Below are 22,539 nucleotides of genomic sequence, written 5' to 3' on the forward strand. Positions count from 1 at the left end.
GTTCGCTCATGAGACTAGGAAGTCCAAAGGTCATGCCGGCTCCAGATAGAAGAGATTCAAGACTGGGAGTGGGTTGGTTTCTTTCTTTTCTACTATGAAACAGCATCTCCCGTGTTTAGGGAGTGAAGCAGAAAGAGATGGCACCTGTCTCAGAGAGTCCCACCTCAGCCAGCCCCCATCTCTGCATCCTCCCGGGGGCAGGTATGAGAAGGTATTCTTATTCATCCTGCTGAGGTCACATGCACACATGTTCAGGTAGATGGGGCACCATCTTTGCCAGGCTTATCTGTGTGCATAAGGGCAGTAAGGAGGTAGAGTACCCCGATCGATGGCCCTGTATGAGACAAAGCAAGATATCTCTTTGTGAGACAAAAGGAGCAGGAAGGGTTCCTGCACAGAACGCCGCAGCTGTGCCCTCGCCATTGTGCAGGGCCAGAGTCTAGAGGGTCTGACTCACCAGGAAGCTGCAACCACAGACATGAATGACCCCTCAGCCTGCAGCATGCCAGTCTTCCATAGGCTTCAGAAGCAGGTAGTGCACCTTTGGGCTGAGCATAGGATCTCATGCACAGATGGAATCCCAGCAGCCCACAGACTTCAATGCCTCTTGCCCCTGCAGCCTGGTGTGAGAGCAGAGGCCCAGGAGGAGCAAGAGCTCCAACATTTGCACTGGTTCCAGCTCTGTGTCCCATGCAAGTGCCTTCCCTTCCTAAAGCTCAGCTTTCCTCCCTTAGGCTGAGTTACGTGTGTTAAGCTTCTCCTGGACTCCTGCGATTCTGAGCTTGCTGCTGAGGCTGCTATCTGCACCTCGCCCACACTCTCATGCATCCTTGCATATACCGTACACATCTCTTTGCCTGGCTGCTGTGTCCAGTCCACAGCAGGCAAGACGACTCTTGATGTAGAGATGTGGTCATAGCTGATTTCCCAAGCAGAGATGCATGGATTCCGTGTTTACCAGCGAAACCCAGCAGGTCTGCAGAAACCACACCCTGAGGAGGGGGTGGAGGGCCGGCAGCGGGCAGCTGAGCCTGCCCCCAATGACTCATCCCAAGGTGGGTTGGTGGGGCCCTGCCCAGGCCCCAGGGAAGTAGGGCCACAGGGGCAGGGTAGGGCGTCAAAGGGCATCATCCCACTCTTGGATGGCTACCTACCTCTCCACTAGGTTGGGGCCATGGTTGTCTTTCCCAGATCGGAGCAGGCCCTCCGGAAGTGGCAGCTCTGGGTCTTAAGGGAGCTTCCAGCCTCGGGAAAAGGAGTCTACAGACACAGACAGAGCTTGGAACAAAACAGTCTGCATAGTGCAATCCCTGTCTGCCTTACAGAAACCAGCAACCCTGCCCCAAGTGAAAGGGAACTGACCCAGGATACCAAGCACAGGGCAGGCAGCTTTGGCATGAGGTGTAGGCATGTGGTAGAGGCCTCTGGGCAAGGGAGTAGCTGGTTGAACACATCTGCACATGAACACACTAACACATGGGTTGTATTCAGCCTGACCCTGCTCTGAGTTCCAGAAAGACACAGCCTTGATTATCAACATAGAAATGACTGACAGGAAGGTAGTCCTCAGCCTGAGAGCATGCGCCTCTCCTAACAAAGTAGGGGGAGGATGAACACCTGAACTAAGAGAAAAGGAGCCAAATACGCAGCTGCACAGCTGAATAGCTCAGGCAGTGGGTCTGAACCTTCACGAGGGGCGGAAGTCTGCCGCACTAAAAGCAGGACAGCGCTGCAGCCTGGACAGCAGAGAGGGAATCAGTGTTCCTGCTCAGCCTCTGTCCCATCTCACCTTCCTCCGTGCACCATGACACTCATGGTAACTACGTCCTGGGTTTTCTCCTTCTGGTCATGTTTTTAATTGATTTTTTTAGATGTAATTTGCATACCATAAAATTTGTTCTTTTAAAGTATGACTCAGTGGTTTTCAGTATAGTCACCAGCTTATGTAACTATCCCCACTAATTCAGAACATTCTCATCATGACCCCAGACAAGTCATGTGTGTTAGCAGTCACCCCCCACTTCTTTAATCCCACGACTACTACTCTTGTTTTCTGCCCCTGTGGATTAATTTATAGTAGACATTTTGTACAAGTATAACCATATAGTAAGTGGCCTTACCATATCTTAAGGCCCATCCATGCTGGAGCATGGGCGAGTGCATTCCTTTTATGGTGAAGTGATATTCTAGTGTGTGAATGGACGACATTTTATTCATCCATTTAATAGTTTGAATTGTTGAATCATTTGGATCACTTCCACATCTGGGCTGATGATTAATGCTTCTGCAGACATTCATGTTCAGGTGTTTGTAAGCACACAGGCTTTCAGTCTTGAGGATACACCCATGAGTGGAATTTCTTGAGTGTATGGTAACGCTGGGAATTTAACTTTTTTCTTTTTTTTCAAAGAACTCCCAGAGGCCGGGAGATGGTGGTGCACGCCTTTAATCCCAGCACTCAGGAGGCAGAGGCAGGTGGATCACTGTGAGTTCGAGGCCAACCTGGTCTACAGAGCAAGTTCCATGATAGCCAGGGCCACACAGAAAAACCCTGTCTCAAAAAACTAAACAACCAAAAAAGAACTCCCAAACTAGATGTCTAAGCAGCCACACCACTGTACATGCCCACCAGGGGTGCCTTGGGGTTCTGGTTCCTCCATATCCTCTCTATCACTGGCTATCTTCTGGATCTACTTTCTAGCCATCTTAGTAGGGATGAAGAGGGAGCTCATTGTAGATTTGACTTCACATCCCTAACAACCTCTCAGCAACATTTGCAAGAGAGAGGAGAAAAGGTATCATTCATTCCCCGGGCTGAAGGACACTGGCCTATGCTCAGGGAAGCAGCAGAGGGTACTTCCCCTTGAGAATCAGATATGCGTTTGTTCATTCTGTCAACCATGTTAAGCACCTATTCTGTGTCAAGCATTTGGTTAGATGCTGGGGTTTAGTGAAGCGTGACAGGTGGCTATGCCCCAAGGAGCCAGGGTTCTAGTGATTCGGAGCTAGTAATGGCAAACTTGGTTCCTTAATCCGTGTAGAATAAACACTACCAGCAGAAGCTTGTGCAGTGAGCATAAAGATTGTAGCCGTCTTGAGAAGCCAGGAGAGGCTGCACTGAGACGCTGGTATCTGAGAGGCCCTGGGCAGCAGGGCACCTGGCTTGTTAGAAAAGCTGAAATGAGTGTGGTTAAAATACGCTGAGAGAACAGGATTTAAAAACACGACAGAAATGGAGTGAGGCCCAGATAAGACCTAATGAAAGGCGGAGGGCTTTGTTCCAACTACCAAGGGACACCACCAAAGAGCCCTGATCATGGAGGGATTGGCATAATTTACATATTCTAAAGACTGCTGTGGCCGCTGGAGTGAAGGCAAGTGTGAGGCAGGAGGACCAGCAAGTAGGTCACTCAAGGAAGATGTGACGATGACCTGGACCAGGGGAGGACGTAGGAGGCATGCATCAAGCCTCTTGAGGTGATGGAAGAAGTGTCCTTGAGGATAAATGGCAGTAAAGAACAAAGAAAAAAGAAAAGATGCTCTCTGGGACCTTGGGGCTCACAGGCACAGGGAAGAGACGGGAAACTGGGAGATCACTTTAGACATACTGGATTTGGGGTTGCTGTGAGCATCCCAGTGGAGAGGTAAGGGAGCAGCCTTCTCACTTAGAATTCCTGCCACCTTGGCTGTTCCAAACACAAAAGACCAGTGGCAAATACAGATGTGCTGGCAAGGGGATAAGAACATGCTACCTTGGGACCTACCAGGACAGCTATGCCAAGTGGCTTGGGAAGGTCTTACCACGGCAGAGGAGGTGGACAGGCCCTTGGCCACTATTCCCTGACACCTCTCTGAGCCCTGGCATCAGCCCCGTGGTGTGGTATTGGCCGCCCAGACTCAGTACTCCACAGCTGCCGTCCCATCTCTCTCCGGTGGTCCCTGCCACCCCAGCAGCCCCACTGCAGTCTGCTACAGTCACAGAACGACAATGAGGACCGGCAGCAGGAGGTCTCTGCCACCATTGCTGCAGAGGAGCCATGCTGGGCCTGGCAGATCCGGGCCAAGATTCCTCTGGCTTAGCCAAGGCCCCTGGGAGGCCCCAGGCTGCGGTCCACATTCATCTGCTCACGTCAAGCCTTGGTGCTGACGTGCTCTTTCACAAGGCACAGGGGATCTGGCAGGAATACACAGCTGCAGCTCTAGAGAGGGACTTGGCCATTCTCTTTCCTCGCTCCTCCTTGGAGGTGTAACCAAAGGGCAAGACAACCCCTAGGATCCGCCCAGTGTTGAACTTTATAACTTGCAGACATGGTCACCGCACTGTGTCTCTTCTCTTAGTTCTCTGTCCCTTTCTTTGTTTTCTGGGTCTCTGTGACCCAGAAGTGAAGCAAACGCCAGTTCAAAGCTTTCTCTCTCTGGCCAGCATGTGGGTCCCAGCTGGGTTTGTGGTGGAGCCCTGAGGAGCCCTCTGTAGGGGTGGGTGGGGCCTGAGATGCCAACTCTGCAACAGGGATGGGATGGAGGGGAAGGCGGGAGCTGGCCCTACCCACTGAGTTTTATCTGCGAGCTCCTGCAGACATATACAGAGGCTGTGCTGTGTGTACACTCCAGTCCCCCGCGCTCCATCTGTCTCCCTACATGTCTAAACACTGAGGGTGCCAAGCGCCTGCCTGCTCCATCCTCCTCCTCTCACCTCCTCCCCATTGCCGATGGGAGCAATGGAGGCTGCCATCCCAGAGGAGATAAGGGTAGCCAAGGTGGAGTGAGACACTTCAGTCGGGGACCACCGCTGGGCAGGAGTCGGAGACCCTGAGAGCCCCGGAGCAGGGACTCCTCCTAGTGTCCCATCCCGGAAAGTCAGTGTGGAGGGTGCCTTACAAAAGAGGATTTTGCATTTAAAGCCAGCTTTCTGGATACCGTCCCCTGATAAGGGAGCAGAACATTCATTCTTTTCATTGTTTCAGACAAGCCTGATCCATCAGGTTAGCAACCTGAGAGCCCAGCCTTTCTCCCACAGCTGTTCCCTGCTCCCGTCCCTCTCAGGCTACATTGCCCTGAAGTTCAAGATTCATAGTTTAGGCTGTCAAAGGTCTGGAAGGCTCCCGCCACAGGCAACAGCTGACAAGGAGGGGAACATGAGGGAGACACCGAACATTTCTAGAGACAAGACATGGCAGCCTTTATAACATCCCAGGCCTGGGAACAAGAAGGAAGAGCGTGGAAGCCCAGTTCCTCCTCCTCCCCACATACACAGCCACCTTCTCAGAGCTCAGAAAATGACAGCATCTGGAAGGTGTCATTTCCCTGAGTTCCGGGGTCCACAATAAGAGTCTGAGCAGAGCAATGGATACAGGTTCTCTCTCCTAAGCCAATTCTCACACCAACATCTAGTCCTATGGTGGAGCTCCCCAGGAGGGAGACAGGGGCAGGGCAGAGGTCAGGTCTTCCTTCAATGGAGAAGTTCTTTCTTTCTCTTCCACCCCTCCAAAACAGTGAGAAACCGGTTGCCTGGCTTTTGTAGGTCTTCCAAGAGTGTGAATGCAGAGTCACACTGGGTGGATGGTCCAGTGGGGCTTCCCGTTTGCTTTGTTGCCTGCTAAGAGATTCCCCCCTAGATCTTCCCTGCCCAGGCGTCCTGCAGATCCTAGTGACGTGAAAGAACATGAAGGAAGTGACCCCTGGGCCTCGTGGTGGTCTCAGTGGGTCACTAGCCCGTGTCTCTCGTATCTCCAGTGAGCACCACTCTGTCGTCGTGGTCGGGACATGCCCGGAAGTGCAACGAGACGGCCAAGTCCTACTGTGTGAATGGAGGTGTGTGCTACTACATCGAGGGCATCAACCAGCTCTCCTGCAAGTAAGTGACCTGCAGGGTGGGCACAGGGCCGAGAGCAGGGGAGGAAATGTTGGGGCAGAAGTGGAGGGCTCTAAAAAAAAGTGAGCTTCCAGCTACTTGGAAATGATCCCCAAGGGGCACAGGCAGGGTGGTTTGTCCACTTTCGGGTTCTTTCTGGACTCTGGAGATATGTGAGTTCTAAGGGGTGCATGGACTCCTGCAGACCCACTTTCCTAGGCTCTCAATGCCTGTCTCCCCATGTCCATCTCTTACCGCCCTGCAGGGAGGTGGGGGTACCCGCCTAAAGCACTGGGTGTTTTCTCTCTCTCTTTCCCCACCATTTTGTCTTTCTTCCCCATCTCTAAGCAACTCTCCAAATTTGTCCTGGGTGAGCATGTCCCAACTGCATCTTCTTCTGTAGAAAGAAGCCTGGAAGAGTAAGGCAGGAGGCAGGCTGTAGAGCCCTTGGTACCTGCGGATCCCACTTGTGTTATCTAGGGGAAATAAGGGTCTCCCCAGATCCCAGTGCCGGCCTCAGATCTGGCTGTTCTTCCTGTCCCGGTGACCCCCAGTGGCCAGTCCTGCACTGAGAACTGCTTGTGCCATTTTAACCCATTCAAATCTCTATGGAAGGTAGGGACTTCAGCAAGGACGCCACCATGGGAGTGGCTCAATGGAGAAGGTGAGGGTGGCACCAGCAGGAACTCCAAGGAGCTCAGAGCCCCACTATCCGTGCAGCACTTAGGATAAGTGTGAATGAGGCCGCCAGAAAGTCCCCGCAGGTCTTCTGGGCAATCCTCTTGCATGTGCTTGGAGAGCAGCACAAACGTGATGAGCAAAACCCTGGCCATATCTTAAGAAGGAACAGGAAGGGGGTCTTGTCAACAACTTGGATTTCTCAAAACAGCCAATGCCAAGGGTCCCAGACTAGGTGCCAAAGCTGCCCCATTCCCATGGCATCTGGACAAAGGCCACCAAAGTGTTGCTAGTTCAGAAAGAGGGTTTCGACCTCCCTATAGAACTCCAGGTTCTCCTGCCTCTGACTACTCAGGCCAGATCTTGACCTTTCTAGGAATATGACCCTGGAGAAGAGGCTGGGACTTTTAAAGAACCCTCTACAGCTGACAGGGTCCCAGTGTCCCTGTCTCCTCCCACTCTCCCATGGGACAAGAGAGCTTGGTGGCACTGCCAGACAGAACTGTGGGCCTGGCCCCAGCTGGCCTCCTCACTGACTTCCTTCATGGTCCCACCCTTCACCTGCTGTCACCCCCTCTCCACCCTCCTTCCTCCTGAACCCCTCAGGGAAGTTCCAAGAGCAACAAAAGTTTCTCCAGGGCAGTTCAAGGCCTGGCCTTGGCTTCTAAGAGGCAGCCATAACCGCAGTTCAGGCCCAGGGAAACATCCCAGCCTTACAAAAGCTCTGAGCTCTTTGGAACAGACTATAGAGACTCACAAAGTTCCCAGCATGCCTCACAGAGACGTCCCTGCCCTGACTCCCCTTCCCCTCTACCACACCAGGCCTTCCTCTTCCCTAACCCTTGGACCCCTGACCCTCCAAAGAATCCAGCATTGTCACTGAAGTTAGCCCTGGCTACAGGCAGGGAAGGCTCTGCACCCCAAGACAGGCACAAGGACACCTACTTTGGTAGGTCCCCAGAACCCAGGTTCCAGGATGGAGTGCAGTGTAAGAAAGGGAAGGAGAAGACGATGGCTCCCAGGGGAACCTACCAACATGACTGTGCCCCCAGGATCCAGGGGTAGGCCCTGCTACATTTGAAAGGAGCAGGGAGAGGCGTCCGAGCCTTAATGAACACGAGGGTGCCCTGTTTCCTCCCCGCACCCAGGCCAACTGGGTTTCAAATGTGTTAATGGCACCCAGAGCCACTACTTCCATCTTCGCCCCTCTGGGTCAGCCCCAGTCAAGGCTCCATAACCCACTTCCCTGAACCCCTTTGTCACATGCAAGGGACATCCCTGGCTGGGCCTGCAGTCTTGGAGCTGTGCTGGAGAAGGGCAGGGGGGAGGGGGCCGGGCAGAGCCCAGAGGCCATTCTGAGGGTGGGAAACCGGGTGGGAAGGGGGGCAGGCCTCTTGGGGTTTCTGATATCACCTGGATGGAGAACAAAGGAAAGACTTTAGCAAACGGGACTCACGTCTACCATTTGTGCTGTTTGTTTACTTTTTATTTTGATTTTTTTGCATTTCCGCTTAGCTTGGATAATGAAACTACACTGGTCAGTTTCATTCCAGTTTCTATAAAACTCAGTTTTCCTTCCTGGTTTTCTTACACTTGTTGTTGTGGATTGGTTCAGAGCCCCCAGGGAGTGTTGGAAAGCAGGCAGGCACACTCCGTAACCCTCTTGTTTTTTCTGGAAGTCAGTGCCAAAAGAAACAATGTCACTGATATTGAATTTTGTTTTCAAAAAGAAAACTTAAGGGGACTTGAAAATGGGGGTCTAAATCAAGGTGACTGTCCCGTCTGGGCCAGAGAGGGACCTCCACACTTCCTCTTGCCGTTTTCTCCTCTTCTCTCCGTGTGTTTGTTGAGCACGGTTGGTGCGTGACTCTTGGGGACTGGTTCAGGGGATGATGACAGAACAAGACTCTCTTTCCAGCCCTGTGCACATACCAGTGGCATGCCTCCCTCTCCCATCAGCTCATCTCCCCATCCCCGGCTTCCCCACCCCATCCCACCCCATCTGCCTGCTCATCCTCACCACATCTCCACCTGCCCTTGTGAGCTCCAAGACCCTGGCTCCCTCCAGCGCCTGGGGCACGGCCTCATCCTTCATCCTTCCTTCCCCAGGTGAGGGCAGCACACATGGCATTATCCCCAGGCTACCAAAAGGAGAAACTGAGGCCCGGGAGGTGGGTGGGGAACGGGGACAGCAGAGGTCCTGACCTCTCTGCCACCCCAGATGCAGCCCATGGGCTCTCCTCTCTGCCCTTCTCTCGCCCCTGCTCTTCTCCAGCCCCGGGTTCAGACCTTCTCAGAGCCAGAGCTGATGCCTGTAGGAAGGTCTAGGAAGGCTTAGCCTGCCGCCCCTTCCAGCCCACCCCGTTTCCCTGAACTTCACAGGGTCTGTTTGAGTGGGAGCCACTAGCCAGTCACCAGCCAGCCACTCGCACCCAGTACAGACTCCTACCGTGTTGATAAGGGGAAGCAGCTGGCTCCTGCTACCCTGGTCTGGCTGCAGGGCAGGAAGGTCAAAGGCCCTGCTCACACCTAGAACCTTCTCTAAAGAAGCTTGAGTCTCCACACACAGAACTACAGAGAGGAGTAGGAGTATCCAGGAGCCCCTAAAGGAGCTAGTGCCCCCAAAGGATAGCACTGGCTATCAGTCCTTCCCCACCCTGACCACCCCTATCCCCCAAGGCCTTTTCTTTATCCAGCAAGGAGGAGCACCCATCACACAGACAGGTGCAAGGCTAGCACCAGAACATTGCACAAATACCATAGCACATTCGTGTTGTGGACCAGTCAATGGTGCCACCTGGAATTGTGTAGACAGTCAGACTAGTCCAGGCTGAGTATGGGACAGGGACACAGGGGTGTGTTTATAGTTATCACTGGTCTCCAAGACTCATGGGACAGCAGCCCTGATGTCAAATAAGTTCCTCTTTGTCTCTTTCTGCCCCTGCACCCCACTGTTCTTGCACACACACACACACACACACACACACACACACACATTTGTATACACTGATTTCCCTGGCAGACAATGAACATAGTCAAGTCTAGTCCTTTTCTGTTACTTTGTAGAATCCAAGAGTCATTTTGGCAACTTCTGGGTCTCTATTCTTTACTCCCAAAGGTGATTCCGTTTGAAAAAGAATCACTTAGCCCGCTTCTAATCCCATTCCCCACATAGTGGGCCCAGGAGCAAAGGAAGCAGAGCTGAGCCTGGCTGTGGTCAGTTGGGAAGCCTCAGCCACTTCCTCCATCTTCCTGGGCTAAAATGACTAGGGACAAGTGTCAGGGATCAGAGGAACTGAAGAGGGGCTCCTCCCCTAAGCCACTCTATTCAACAGGGTAAACGTGCATTGCTGTTGCCCAGCCCTCATAGTTGGACTTCCCAGCCAGACCTCCAAGTGACCAGGCACATGGGCACCCATGCTCCACCACTACAATGTCCAGCTCTCCCTCCTTCCCCAACCCGGGGAGATACCACAGGCCTAAAGACAGTCTGGCTTTGTGTCCGCCTGCCACTCCCATTCCCCATTCCTCCAGATTAGAGGCCACAGAGTTGTCGTGATTATCTGTCATAGTCAATGGCTAGCATCTACCCTAAGGCCAAGGGCCCTCTTGTTAGGTACAGTAGAAGGCTGAGGAAGTCTAGGCTGACTAAGGTTGCACAGTAACCTGGTACTGAGGGGTTACTGCTGATGGAGTCTCCCTAGCTCCTAGGGGAATGCAGAGCAGGGCAACAGAGACCTGTTTCTGAAGAGAGACATGCACAAGGGTCAGTACAGCCCTGTCTGTGGTTTCTCCCTAGGTAACTGGCCTTCCTTGGGTTCAGGAGAGAATACAGGACTGGGCATGTCTCCTAGAAATCTATGAAACTGGGACTTGCTTAAGGGGAGAGGTGGCAGCCAGAGAACAGAAGGAAGTGTACCTTGCAGGCATGACAAGGTCAGGAAGAAGGGGGTGGATGGGTGGTGTCTTGGAGTGGCAAGGAAGGCAAACTGCAAGGAGATCTAGGCCAAAGCCAGGCCACAGTGGAAGAACAGGTCTCAAGGAAAGGGCAGGCGAGCACCAGCTAGCTTCTAGCCAGCTGCTGTACAGAACAGATCTCCAGGATCGCCCCCCCCCCCCCGTTAGGCTGCTCCGATCTCCCCCCACACCAGGTATCTGGAAGGTAGCCTTGGCACACTGGCAATTGCACCTCTCTCCAGCTTCCCCTTTCCCCACATCTACTGCTTTAAGGCAACTTCTCCAAACTGTGCCCTGCAAGGGTTCCCCTAAAAAGTGCCTTCTGTTCCAGGCCAGCCAGAGCTACAGCACGAGACCCTGTCTCCAAATACACAAACAAAGCTTCCTTGGTCAAATAAGTTTGTAGAGTTCAGTTATAATCTCCTACAAAGCTTTTCATGACCTTCCTATGCTAACGGAGACTACAGGAGCCCTGGGGGATGGATTTCCCACACATATTGGCACACACATCCCTCTTTGAGAGAACAGATCAAATACCTCCTAAGTCCCTTTGGTCATGAGCACACAGTGTGAGAACAGCCTAGCAGAATTCTACTTTGAGTTTTCTGGGAGCTGTTCCATAGAGGAGAAAACCTGCCCAGAGTCCCAGAGAGGATCCTTCAGCAGAGCCTCAAGGAGTGACACCAGGAATTTGTATCCCATAAGTCTGGCTGCCTGGAACCCTGAGGCTACAGTTCTGGCTTCCTGGGTAACCAGGCAGGTAAGAAGAAAAATTCCCCAACCAGTAGGACAGTTAGTCAATAACTCCCCCACCTTCCCCCACCCAACTTCCCTAACTCATCCTCCTCCCTGCCCCACCCCACCTGCCCCATCCCCAACAGAGCCACATGGATTAGAGCGTTTGTTAGAGAGGATAGAGCCCTCCACCCAGCCCCCGACTCCAGCCCCTTCAGCTACGAGTGTGACCCCAAGTGCCTGACTTGGTTTTCTCATTCATCACTGCGCACTTTGATTTCTAACCTTAGCCTCGTGGATGATGCCAGTTTGTTCTGTGATTTTTCCCCTTTTCCTTCTCCAGATGTCCAAACGGATTCTTCGGACAGAGATGTTTGGAGAAACTGCCTTTGCGATTGTACATGCCAGATCCTAAGCAAAGTATGTTTGAAGATACAAACACAAGTCCCCGCTCCTTAGAAAGCGCCGGGTGCAGTCCCCAGTGCAGGGCGTAGGGTCAGGGGTGTTGGTTGTTTTGATCTCCGGCTGTTATGTTTTGTTTCTCTTTTCTTTTTTGTACTTTGGTTTGTTAGTTCTTTTGTTTTGTTTTTGTTTTGCTTTGTTTTTCATTTTTTGGCCTAATCCTTGGGTTTAAAGTTCAGGGCTGCAGGTAAGGGGCAGAGCGACAAGGCCAGGACAAATGGTAACCGTGGCGAGGAACCTAGCTGGCATTGGCAGGAGCCTGTGCCGGGGTGTTGCAATGCCTGTGTCTTGCTATCCTGGCTCTCTCTTTCTGGTTTTCTTTCTTTTGGTAGGTGTCCTGTGGGATACACCGGGGCCAGGTGTCAGCAGTTCGCAATGGTCAACTTCTCCAGTATGTTTCTTTCTTCTACTTCTTTTCTTCCCTGGTGACTGGCAGTCTCCCCATGTGGGAGGGATGGGGACCTTACTTATCAAGACTTGGAGGGAACAGGGGTGTCCTGAGCTCCTTTCAGTCCTCAGTGCTTACCAGTAGCCTCTGCAGAGGAGATGATACACCCCTGTCTCCCCACCCAGCCCCATAAGTCACCTGAGAGTTGTAAAGCTGAACTCTCTGCAGCAGCAGGGCCGTGTCCAGGCCTCTCCTCTCTTCTGGGATCAGGCAGCCTGCCAGATGGGGGAAGAGGAGTTTGCAGGGCCCTCCCTTACCTCTGGTGCCAGGCTGCTGATGGACCAGGCAGTGAGTGTGTGCATGTTTCTACGGGTAGGTGTGAGAGATTAGAAAAGGTCTCAAACGCCTGTCTTCTGGTCTGGCCAAAATGGTTGGGGTTCTAGGACCAAGGCGGAGGGCAGAGTGGAAGAGAGCAGCCCTAGCAATGGTTCCCATGGATGCCAGAGACATTTGTATGGTTACAGGAGGAAGTGAACTGAGGGCTGCCGCAGATGCTAACAGACTCAAGGGGAATCTGGTGACTCTTTCCAAAACCTGTCTAGTCTGAACACTATCCAGGATCCCATCTCCTTTCTTTCTTCCACACCGGGAGAAATTTGGCTAGAATAGTGGCTTGTTTTCCTTGGTGCCCAGAAACAGTTCCTTCAGGCACCACCAGGGGGGGTAGGTGGAGCAATTAGCCTCTGGAGAGTTCCAGACTTGGTTTGTATTCCTGTGGTCTGCTGGCCTTCAAGACCAGAGCCATGTTACCCGTCCTATTCTGCAGAGCAGACTAGTACCCTCTTTTTAGGGAGGACATCTGTGTCCTGCTAACAGTAAGGAACCAGAGAACCCAGATGACATTTGAGTGTTGGGAAGGAAAACTCCATAAAAATACCAAAAGGGAAACCCAGGAGCTACTAGGCAGCATGTCAGAAAAAGAGTTTTAGAGTTCAAGTCTCAGGGTGGAAAATCAAAGCTCACAATTGTCCTCAGACCCCAGACAAAGCCCAGACATCTATCTACTGCCTTTAGAAGGAGCATTTGGGCACTAGAAGGTGAGGGCTGTTGACCCAGAGAGTCACCTCTGTCTATAACATGAGACAGGCAGTGTTCTCTTCAGACCCTCTAGTCACGGGCCATGGGGAAGAGGGGATAAAGACAGAATGTGTGAGTAAGACATGTAGACCAAAAGAATTCGCTAAAACTCAAGCTCTGGGAGAATTTCAAAATCAGATACAGCCCATGTGGAGAGCTCTGGGGCAGGGGAAGAGGCTTCTAAGACTCCAGGAGAAGCCAGAGCAGACAGGCAAGGGTGGGCCTGCTGAGAGAGGCACTGGGGGGCCAGTTCCTTTCTGCCCTTGGCTAAGAGCCTCCACAGCTTGGGAAATTGTTCTGGACAGCAGTCCCAGCCAACCCTAGCTCAGAGAGAGCAGAGCCTCCAAATCGTGGGCTACTATGCAAAGCCCCTTGGCCAGCTACATCACGTCAGCCTAGCCTATATCTTCTGGGAAGGTCAACAGGACCCTCAGATCCCAAAAGAAAGCCTGCAGCTGCAGTCCCCAGCTTCCTGCCTGTATCATCAGTACCACACAGGTGCCTTTATGTGGAAGATTCCTGTTCTTCAAACACGTTCCCTGAAGGCCTTTATGATGCTTTAGTTCATAACAAGCACAAAGACGTCCACCATCCTGTGCCCCCTGAAGCCCTCAGCTGCCCATCCAGAAGGGCCGGTACCTAGATCCCTAGTCCTGGGCCTTATTTAAGTGTTCTGGATTTGTTCTCTCGTCTCTAGACTGAGGATAGCTACATCTAGGCCTGGAGAGCAGCAGTGAAAATGAAATGAACTATGCACTTGAGGGGCTCATCCCAGAGCCTGCCATTATCACCTGCTATAGATGGTGGGGAGGAGGGCAAGAAGAGGCTGCCTCCCGCACTGCTGAGCAAAGTGTCTGACCCTGCCACCCACCCAGACCACCTCAAAACCAGGCAAGGTTTTGACCCCAGTAGCACTTTGACTCCAATAGCACTTTGAAGTTTCTCCCACTACAGGCCGCGCCCTCCTGAAAGGGAAAGCTGGCCCATCTGTATCCCACATGTGTATGGCCACACACTCACACGCATGCAAACACAGGAGTACATGCTCACATCAGCACATACATCGCTGTCTCCTCCTCCAGGCACCTTATGACTGCCATTGGTTATGTCCGAGACAATAAATTCGCATATTTCCTAAGAAGCCTGGCCCTGGTAGAAATCTGACATCCAATTTACTGGTCAATATGAACATTTCTGGCCTTAGGCTCGGTGGTACCACACCATCCTGGCGAGTGCCATGCAAAGAAAACCACGAGTAGGCGATTGCTCTCCTAACTGCAACAGACACAACTGTAGATCCCTCAGCGCCTGCCTTCGGGCTTCCCAGGGAGAAAGTCATCGACCTAGTGACTGGCCAAACTCTCAGTGGCTTCACCAATCATGCCAGCCGCCACTGCCTCACCCTACCATGACACCAGGAAGCTGCTGTTGACACAGTTTGGTTCCCAGAGCAGTGACCTGGAAGAACATTCTCGGAGGGCTTTGAGAGACTTGCTTGCTTCTCCAGGTGGCCATCATCCTCAGGAATAATCAGGCAAGGCTGAGCAGGAATAGCCATAGCTTAGGTCCGTGATCCCTTTCAGTCACCCTCCTGATTTCCTCATCACCTTGAGAAAGTACTATGGCACTACAGGGTACCGGCTGCCCCTTAGACTTCACCAACTTTGTCTGAAATTGAGCTGAGGATCAGGCGAAACTAGTCTGCTGTCCCTCGGGTAAGCGTGGCAGGACATCAGTAACATGCTCCCAAGTGCCTCCAAGTCCTAGGCTCCAGGATGAGAACCTCTCTGTGACCCTTTCATCTAGCCAAAGAGGACCCTGGGCTGCAATTAGGGCTCCAAGCAGTCAGGGCAAAACTGAAAATAAGCTACATCCTCAACACCTCCCCAGCTTCAGAGTGGCAGATCTGCAGAGGGCTTGTGTTTGAAGTGCTGGGACCGGCACTTCCTTGATGTGGCCTCAGCACAGAACTGGTTGGGTCAAAACCCCAGAATCTTCCTCAAGATTCTTGGGATCAGGACCTTCTTGGTCTTTGGCTCAGAGCCACCCACACTCCTGCTCTTTTCCAAATACAGAACCCTCTAGAATCCCTTTCAGAATGCACAAAGAAGTGGAGCAGGTGATGCTCAGGGTGCCCTTCTTCCACAGAAGAGAAGCCCAGTGACAGGCCTGGGTGAGTGATGTGTAAGTCAGTGAGGGAGTGTGCCCAGGCAGGTGTGAGCAGGGGCCCTGGCATACACAAGTCTTAACCTCCTGTTGGCTAGGCCTGCTCACATCTGCCTTTGTGTACTGGCACTTTGAAGAGAACACATCCACATAGCAAGTTAGAGACCCAGGTCTGTAGAACAGGACAGGCTGTGCCTGATAAAGCAAGGCAAGTCTTTAAAACGTCACCAAGATTTCTGGGCTCCCACCCAGATCTTCTCCCGTTGGACTGAATGGTTCTGAAGCACAGCCAGGTTTTCAGACCTTCCAGGATCCCATGGCAAGGCCTGATCCCCCCATCATAGCTGAGACACTGAGATCAAATAGGTTGGCCATCTCTCAGAGTCACGGACAATGGTGACTGTGACTGCCAGAGATGACCCTTATTTAACCTCTCAATGTTGTAAGCATCCACCTTTCAAGGGCTTGAACTCACACATTCAGGTAATGACCTCACTTCCAACACTGTAATTTGTCCATAGTGTAAGCAGTGTGCATGCTCCACAGATGAACTCACTCTTCTGTGCTCTCAGTTGTACATGCTCTCCTGAGTAGTGAGAAGGGTTTGGGTACCACAGCCCAATCCTGGGAGCCCAGGTATATGGGATATCAAATGGAGCAATGACTTGCTTCTTGGGGTCTTCTCCTATCCCCATTCTTCTCCCCTATGACATCAAAGCTCTGCACTCAGACTGCCAGGAGCTCTGCCAGGCCAGCTATGCCTTGGCACAAGGCAGGGACATGGGGCTTGTCCAGAGACATGACACATTCATTTTGAACAGATGAAAAGGACCCCCAAGAATGAGATAGGGGTAAGGGCAAACTGACTTCAGGAGGGCCTGAGGATGCTGAAGGGTTGGAGTTAGAGTCAGGAAGAGGGCACTGGGCACTCTTCCTTGAACCCCACCCGATTTGTCCTCTGCTCCTAGGGGACTTTGCCAACTGACTCTTGTGCCTGTGCCTTCTCCAGGTACTAACTCCACTGCTCACCTCCAGGGACCCTTCCCTGCCTGTCAGTTCTAACATGGCCTCTCTCTTGCCTTCTTGGGGCTCTCAGGGACTAGGGACCAGGGAAGGAGCTCAGAAGGCCGGGAGGGGGCACTACTAACCTGCTTTCATCTCACAGGCTGGCTGCCCAGCGTCTGAAGAGTTCTGACCAACGGTTTTTCTCTCTCTCTCTCCCACCCGCCCCTTCTCTCATTCGCTCCCCCGCCCCCGCACTCTCCTCTCCTCTGCACTGCCAGAGCACCTTGGATTTGAGTTAAAGGGTATGGCACCTGATCATCGCTCTGCATCATCTGCACAGCTCCCCCACACACACACACACACCTCTGATCGCGAAACTTTAGGCTTCCTTTCCTCCCAAATGGAAAGGGGGCGATTCCGAAAATTTCCCTGGCCTCCACCAAGATGCCCTAGCATAAATCATGTTGATTTAGAGCCAGATAAGAAAATCTCATGAAGAGCAGGGTACCCTGCAGTTCAAACTGTGCCTGGTGCCCAGTTAGCGCCCCCTGCAGGGGAGGAACCTGCAGGGACTAGCCCTCCCAAGCAGTACAGCCTGCCAGCAATCACACCAGACATGGCTACTCAAAGGGTCTGTAGACAGAAGAAACCTGGTTTGGGGAGCTATGCAGAGAGGCAACTTTTTCCATCTCTCACTGGTCCTCTTTCCTTGCTAAATCCATTTCCACTGCTTCATGTTCTCTGCACCAGGCTAGAAGCTGACAACGTCCCATTTGCTCCTGTCCCCGCTTTGTGTCTGTCTGCCCCAGGCTCTGCCGTCTGCTTGAGGCTTTCAGTTCTCTGTGACTGCCCCTCCAGTGGCATGTAGTGTGTATGTGTATCTGCGGGCAAGGCCACCTACCCTTCTTTCCCCTACCACCCTCCCCAGAAACTTCCATGTAACTCCCTTCATCCCCCACAGTCACACACTGCCCTTTGACCTCTAGAATACTGCCTGTATGGAAGAGACTTTGAGGAGGAACATTTTAAGCTTTCTGGCTTGGTCTTCAGCCTAGGCCCAAGTGTCCTGGGATGTCACAGCAGCAGACACGCAGGGCTCAGGTTGGTGGGAATGCTCTGGTAATAGTGATGGGGACACCAGAGACAACAGACACGGAAAGGCAGCCCTGCGGAGGTCTTAGCTCCCCAAGCACCTGTCGGTTGCTCTCAGTGGAAGGCAAAGTCTGTATGTGAGTGTCTGTTTGGGTGTCAGGGAGGAGGGTGGAGGCTGGATACACAGGAATGAATCTGCAGGTTTGTGTGGATGGATTCTGTTGGGATGGGAGAATGGTGATGTCTGGCTAGTAGTGTCTCAGGACAGGCCTGGGGGTACAGAAAGGCTGTGGAATGTCTGTGTTAAGCCCAGAGTATTTGGTGTTGAAACTGCCAGCAGGAGGAGGTGCAGGTGTGTGTCTGTCTGGGGCGGGGGAGGGGGGATGCACTCACTCATTTAACCAAAAAGCTTCACTCAACACCAGACCTTACCAGATATAGCATCCCTACCCTCCTGGAACTGCATTCAGAGGAGACAGCAACAAATGGGAAACACTGTTGACAACTGATACAGAAAAAATAAATAATAAAAGAAAGTGAGCTCTGGGTTTGGCTAGGCTGCAGTAGAGAGCTACTGTAACTTACGATCAAGAAAAGTGTGTCCTACGTGGTACATCTGGCTGCCAGCCTCCAAACACCTGGGGAAGAGTGGTGAAGGCGGGGACACAGTACATGTAGGCTTGCGTTCCTCAGTGGACAGAGATGCTGCAGCTGACTCCAAGCACAACAGACCACAGACAAGATCCAAAAGGAATGTGAAACTTGGTAATCGGGGGCCTTGAAAATACAGGAAGCCCTTGATTTTTATGCTTGCAACGAGCAGCCATCGTGTTTCTAAGCAGTGGCAGACTAGAATGAGCTGCGTTATTGCTGGTACCTGTGGAGCATGGGGATGAGTCAGGGTTAGAAGTGCAAGCAGAAAGGTCTGCCAGAAGGTGGCCATCTCTAGTTGAGGCCCTCCTGGACTACAGAGGCAGTAGTGAAAAGGCCTCCCTTGCAGAGCAATGCTGAGATGACTTTTGGATGGACCAGGGAGGTGGGAAGAGAGAGAAGGGGCAGGTAGAGAAGCCTTGCTAATGATATGGGCAGGCAGGTGTGGAGAAATCTAGGCTGCTGGGGTTTTGACTGACCGTAATTTGGCTGGTCATGGCTCATAGATATTGAGCCGAGAAGCAGGGAGAATCAGGGCAGGAGACAGAAATGGGGAATGCATACCCATAGGACTGAAAGTCTGTCTAGATGGTTCCAAGAAAGAGCGGAGGAAAGAAAGAGGCCTGGGAGTCTTAGTTCGTTTGGCATGGGTTAAGAGAAAGAAGCAGCCATTGCAGAAAAGTCAAGCCACCGAAGAGCAGTTCACCACCAAAGTTCCGGGGCACCAGGCCAAGTGCCAGGACTCGATAATGTGGAAGCTGTTTTGTTTTGTTTCGAGACAGGGTTTCTCTGTGTAGCTACAGAGCCTGTCTTGAAACTCGCTCTGTAGACCAGGCTGGCCTCGAACTCACAGAGATCCGCCTGCCTCTGCCTCCCGAGTACTGGGATTAAAGGTGTGCGCCACCACAGTCCAGCCAGTGGAAGCTGTCTACAACCATGAGCAGAGTGGTCTCCAAGAAGTGATGGAGACACTGACTGGGGAGGCCTGGTAGATGAACAGAGTAAAGCTCAGTGGGCAGAGATTGGTTAGACTCTGCCTGAATGTAACTTAGTGTGCTTGGGCATGCATGTATACCCATTTCTGGAGCATGTGGTCAGTTGTGTGTGCAGATTCACATGTATGAGTGTCTGTGACTCCAGGAGTCATAGGTTAGATATTGGAGTGTCTGGAGGGTTTGTAGCTGTGAGGTTGCTGGTGTACACAGGAGGTAACATAAATCTGAGAGATCAGGGACAGTCCTCAGAGCTCTGCCAATCACGGAGGGCCTGCCTCTACTTACCACTGAACTGGTAGCAGAGAAGGTGGCAGTACCAGCCAGCAGGTCTGAGTAAGGTGGGCTCGCTGAGATATGGCCTGGGCTATAGCCAGTGCTGTTGCCTTTTCCTTGTCTTCCTCCTGGCTTTCTCTGTTTTAGAGGGGCAGGGGTGGCCATACCAGGCACAGAGGGAAGGCGAACAGTTTGGCTCAGCCTCACCCAGCTCGTTAGTGAAGGTGGGGCCTGCTCCTTGTGCACACGACATCCCTGCATGCTAGGCACTACCCTGACCAGACTGTGGGAATGGAGAAAGGCCTTTCTTTCCATACCCCCTCTAGGCCCAATATGCTGTGTTCCTGCTTCTGGCCCTAGCACCCCTCCTAAATCTGGGCCTGATGTCCTATCACCACCCCTTCTTAGGGAATCGGGGTGCCTGAGCAAGGACTTTGCCCTGGGCCTCTGTTCATTGCCATGAGGAACAACCCTCTGCTGGGCTGCTATGAGCAGGGCAGGGGTGCTGGTCAAGGTGTTGCCTCCCCTCTACTGTGGCCTTGGAACTTCACCCCTACTCCATCCCCTCCTCCATCCCCTGCATTTCCCACTCATGTGCACTGGGCAGATATGGGGCTTGGGGAGGGGTGACCAAGTGTAGGGGGAATCTGAGGGGAGGCAAGGAGAAGGGATGGCAGGAGGGGCCAGAGCCTGTGCTGAGGGCATCCACAGCTTGGGAATAGAGAAGTCATATACAAGCATCTCCATGGGCTCTGTTCCTGCTCTGCCCCTGCAGAGGCTGAGGAGTTGTACCAGAAGAGAGTCCTGACAATTACTGGCATCTGTGTGGCTCTGCTGGTCGTGGGCATCGTCTGTGTGGTCGCCTACTGCAAGACCAAGTGAGTGTTACATGCTCAAGCCGAGAACAGGCCAAGCCAGGGGGTAGCCTTCAATATGTTTTTGTGAGAACAGAACTTTTTCCCTGTACCTACTCTGCCCAGCCTACAGCTTCCTGTTCCCAGTAGTCTAGGGGCCTCTGTGGCTGTAGCTCTACGGGACAGGCACAGGGAAAGTCTTGGTTCAAACCCAGCTCTCCTATCTCCCATAGGACCTGGAGCAATTGGGCTATCTCAGGGCAGGTCGGGGCAGCAGCTAGGAAAGCTGGGAAGTGTACAAGAGGGAGAACTGAAAGACAAGCCAGAGAGGGCAGCCCAGACCGCCCAGAGCAGAAAGGCAGGATCAGAAAGAGTGGGTAGAAACCAAAGATATCTGGGATTCAGGTGCCTTTATAAAACCTTGATGCAAGACTTCAGGTGGTGTGGAGCCAACGAAGGCCGGGGTGGTGCAACATTTGTTTAGATCTGGAAAGTGAGCCTAGACAGTTACCATTTCAGAAGCTGAGTCTCTGGGTCTGGACTCCTGCTGCCCTACAGATGGGGCTGAAGGTCCTGCTGACCTCATCTTGGATGGAACCTGAACCAGAAAGGCAGGGAAGGAAGGAGGAGGTGGGACTGGGCCAAAGAAGTAGAGTCCGGGAACTGAAGAAAGTAGCGCCAGTTCTGACCGGCTGCATTTCCTCCTTACTGCTCTAAACTTTCAGTGGTGCTGACACTTCGCCCAGCCCCAGGAGCGTGAGCAGGCTCCGAGCAAGTGGCCCCAGGGCATGTTTGGCTTGGGACTTTTTGTTGCTGTTTGTTTGGATGCAGGGTCTCACTACACAGCCCCGACTGCCCTGGGATCCAGAGGTCCCCTTCCTCCACTAAATCTTTGCCTCCAAGACATGTTTTTGAAGCCCCTATCCTCATCTGGAGAGCAGAAGGGCTTTCCCTATGAAGTGGCCTTCAGGCTAGGGCCTAAGGAGAGAAGACACAAACCGGTGGAGAGGCTGGAGTGTAGGGCGGAACGCTGCACAGGCTCCAAAGCTGGCTGACCCAGGAAGCAGCAAGCTGGGTGGAGGGAGGCAGCAAGAGGCCAGCCTGGGGCGAAAAATGGGATACTGGCGAGCAGGGAGAGTTAGAGCCATAGGGGTGATAATTACAGTTGTATATGATAAAATAATTTTCTGAGCATTTATTATGTATCAGTATATGGGAGTACTACTGGCCTGGCTCCTGAATCATAGCGTTCTGTTTATCGTCTTTATAAAACTTCCCTGGAAGTGACCATTCATTTACGTGTTATTTACTCTCCACCTCCCCTCCTGGCCCCAGGCTGCATGAAGCACAGACCATGTTTACCTCATCTGTTCCAAAGCAGAATCTGGAACACAGTAAAAACCCAATAAACAATTACTAAATAGATGAGGGAGGGAGAGGCTAGCGTGGTGTGAGAGTCATTTATGGGCTTTCTGTGGTCAGTGGTCTTTGGAATGGTAAGGGGTTCTACATTACAGATGGAGGCAGAAAAATATCTTCATTTAAAAAAAAGAAAAGAAAAAAATATCTTCATGAACCCCAAAACTTTGCCACACAATACAAAGCAATGGGGTTCTGTGCATTGCCCAATCTCCCTGGAAGGACAGCCAGGGAATTCCATCCCTTTGGGGGAGCCATGCTAGGCTCACCTATCCTTTCCCTATGTAGAAAACAGCGGAGACAGATGCATAACCATCTCCGGCAGAACATGTGTCCAGCCCACCAGAACCGGAGCCTGGCCAACGGGCCCAGCCACCCTCGGCTGGACCCTGAGGAGATCCAGATGGCTGATGTGAGTGGTGTTCCCAGACCTGCCCCCCTCTTAACTCGCTGGATAGCAACCTTCTCTGGCTGGAAGCATGGGCCAGGGCAATCCTGTGTGTCGGGTACCAACTCACTAAGGACCTGGCTTCACTCTGCTCATTTCCATAAGGAAGAATGGGGGAGATTGGTTGTGGGGGCCATCACTGATCCACCATCAAGTCACATCTCACTCAGGGGGTCATCCTTTAATCTAGAGCTTGGTGCTCATCACTTGCCCCCCCACCTGTGAAGGGAGCCTATCTAGTCTCCATTGCTAACTCCTCCCAACTTTCTGTCCATTCCAGTACATCTCCAAAAATGTGCCCGCCACAGACCATGTGATCCGGAGGGAAACTGAGACCACATTCTCTGGGAGCCACTCCTGCTCACCTTCTCACCACTGCTCCACAGCCACGCCCACATCCAGCCACAGGTGAGCAGCAGCAGGGCCCA

At 52.5% G+C, this 22,539-nt stretch overlaps 1 protein-coding gene across 2 annotated transcripts in view; it reads left to right on the forward strand.

Annotated features, from left to right (window-relative positions):
• Positions 1-22,539, forward strand: part of Nrg2 (neuregulin 2) — a 183,569-nt gene that overhangs the window by 155,786 nt on the left and 5,244 nt on the right. The window contains exons 4-9 of one of the 2 annotated variants that reach the window (XM_057789104.1): positions 5,734-5,854; positions 12,016-12,074; positions 16,658-16,681; positions 20,166-20,268; positions 21,952-22,075; positions 22,392-22,519. In XM_057789104.1, coding sequence (XP_057645087.1) covers positions 5,734-5,854; positions 12,016-12,074; positions 16,658-16,681; positions 20,166-20,268; positions 21,952-22,075; positions 22,392-22,519 — 559 coding nt within the window. Of the gene's footprint in view, positions 1-5,733; positions 5,855-11,564; positions 11,642-12,015; positions 12,075-16,657; positions 16,682-20,165; positions 20,269-21,951; positions 22,076-22,391; positions 22,520-22,539 lie in introns of both variants that reach the window. The other variant, XM_057789105.1, reaches the window with a different exon arrangement.

The sequence above is a fragment of the Chionomys nivalis genome, chromosome 14 (genome assembly GCF_950005125.1).
Source record: "Chionomys nivalis chromosome 14, mChiNiv1.1, whole genome shotgun sequence".
Taxonomy (NCBI): Eukaryota; Metazoa; Chordata; class Mammalia; order Rodentia; family Cricetidae; genus Chionomys; species Chionomys nivalis.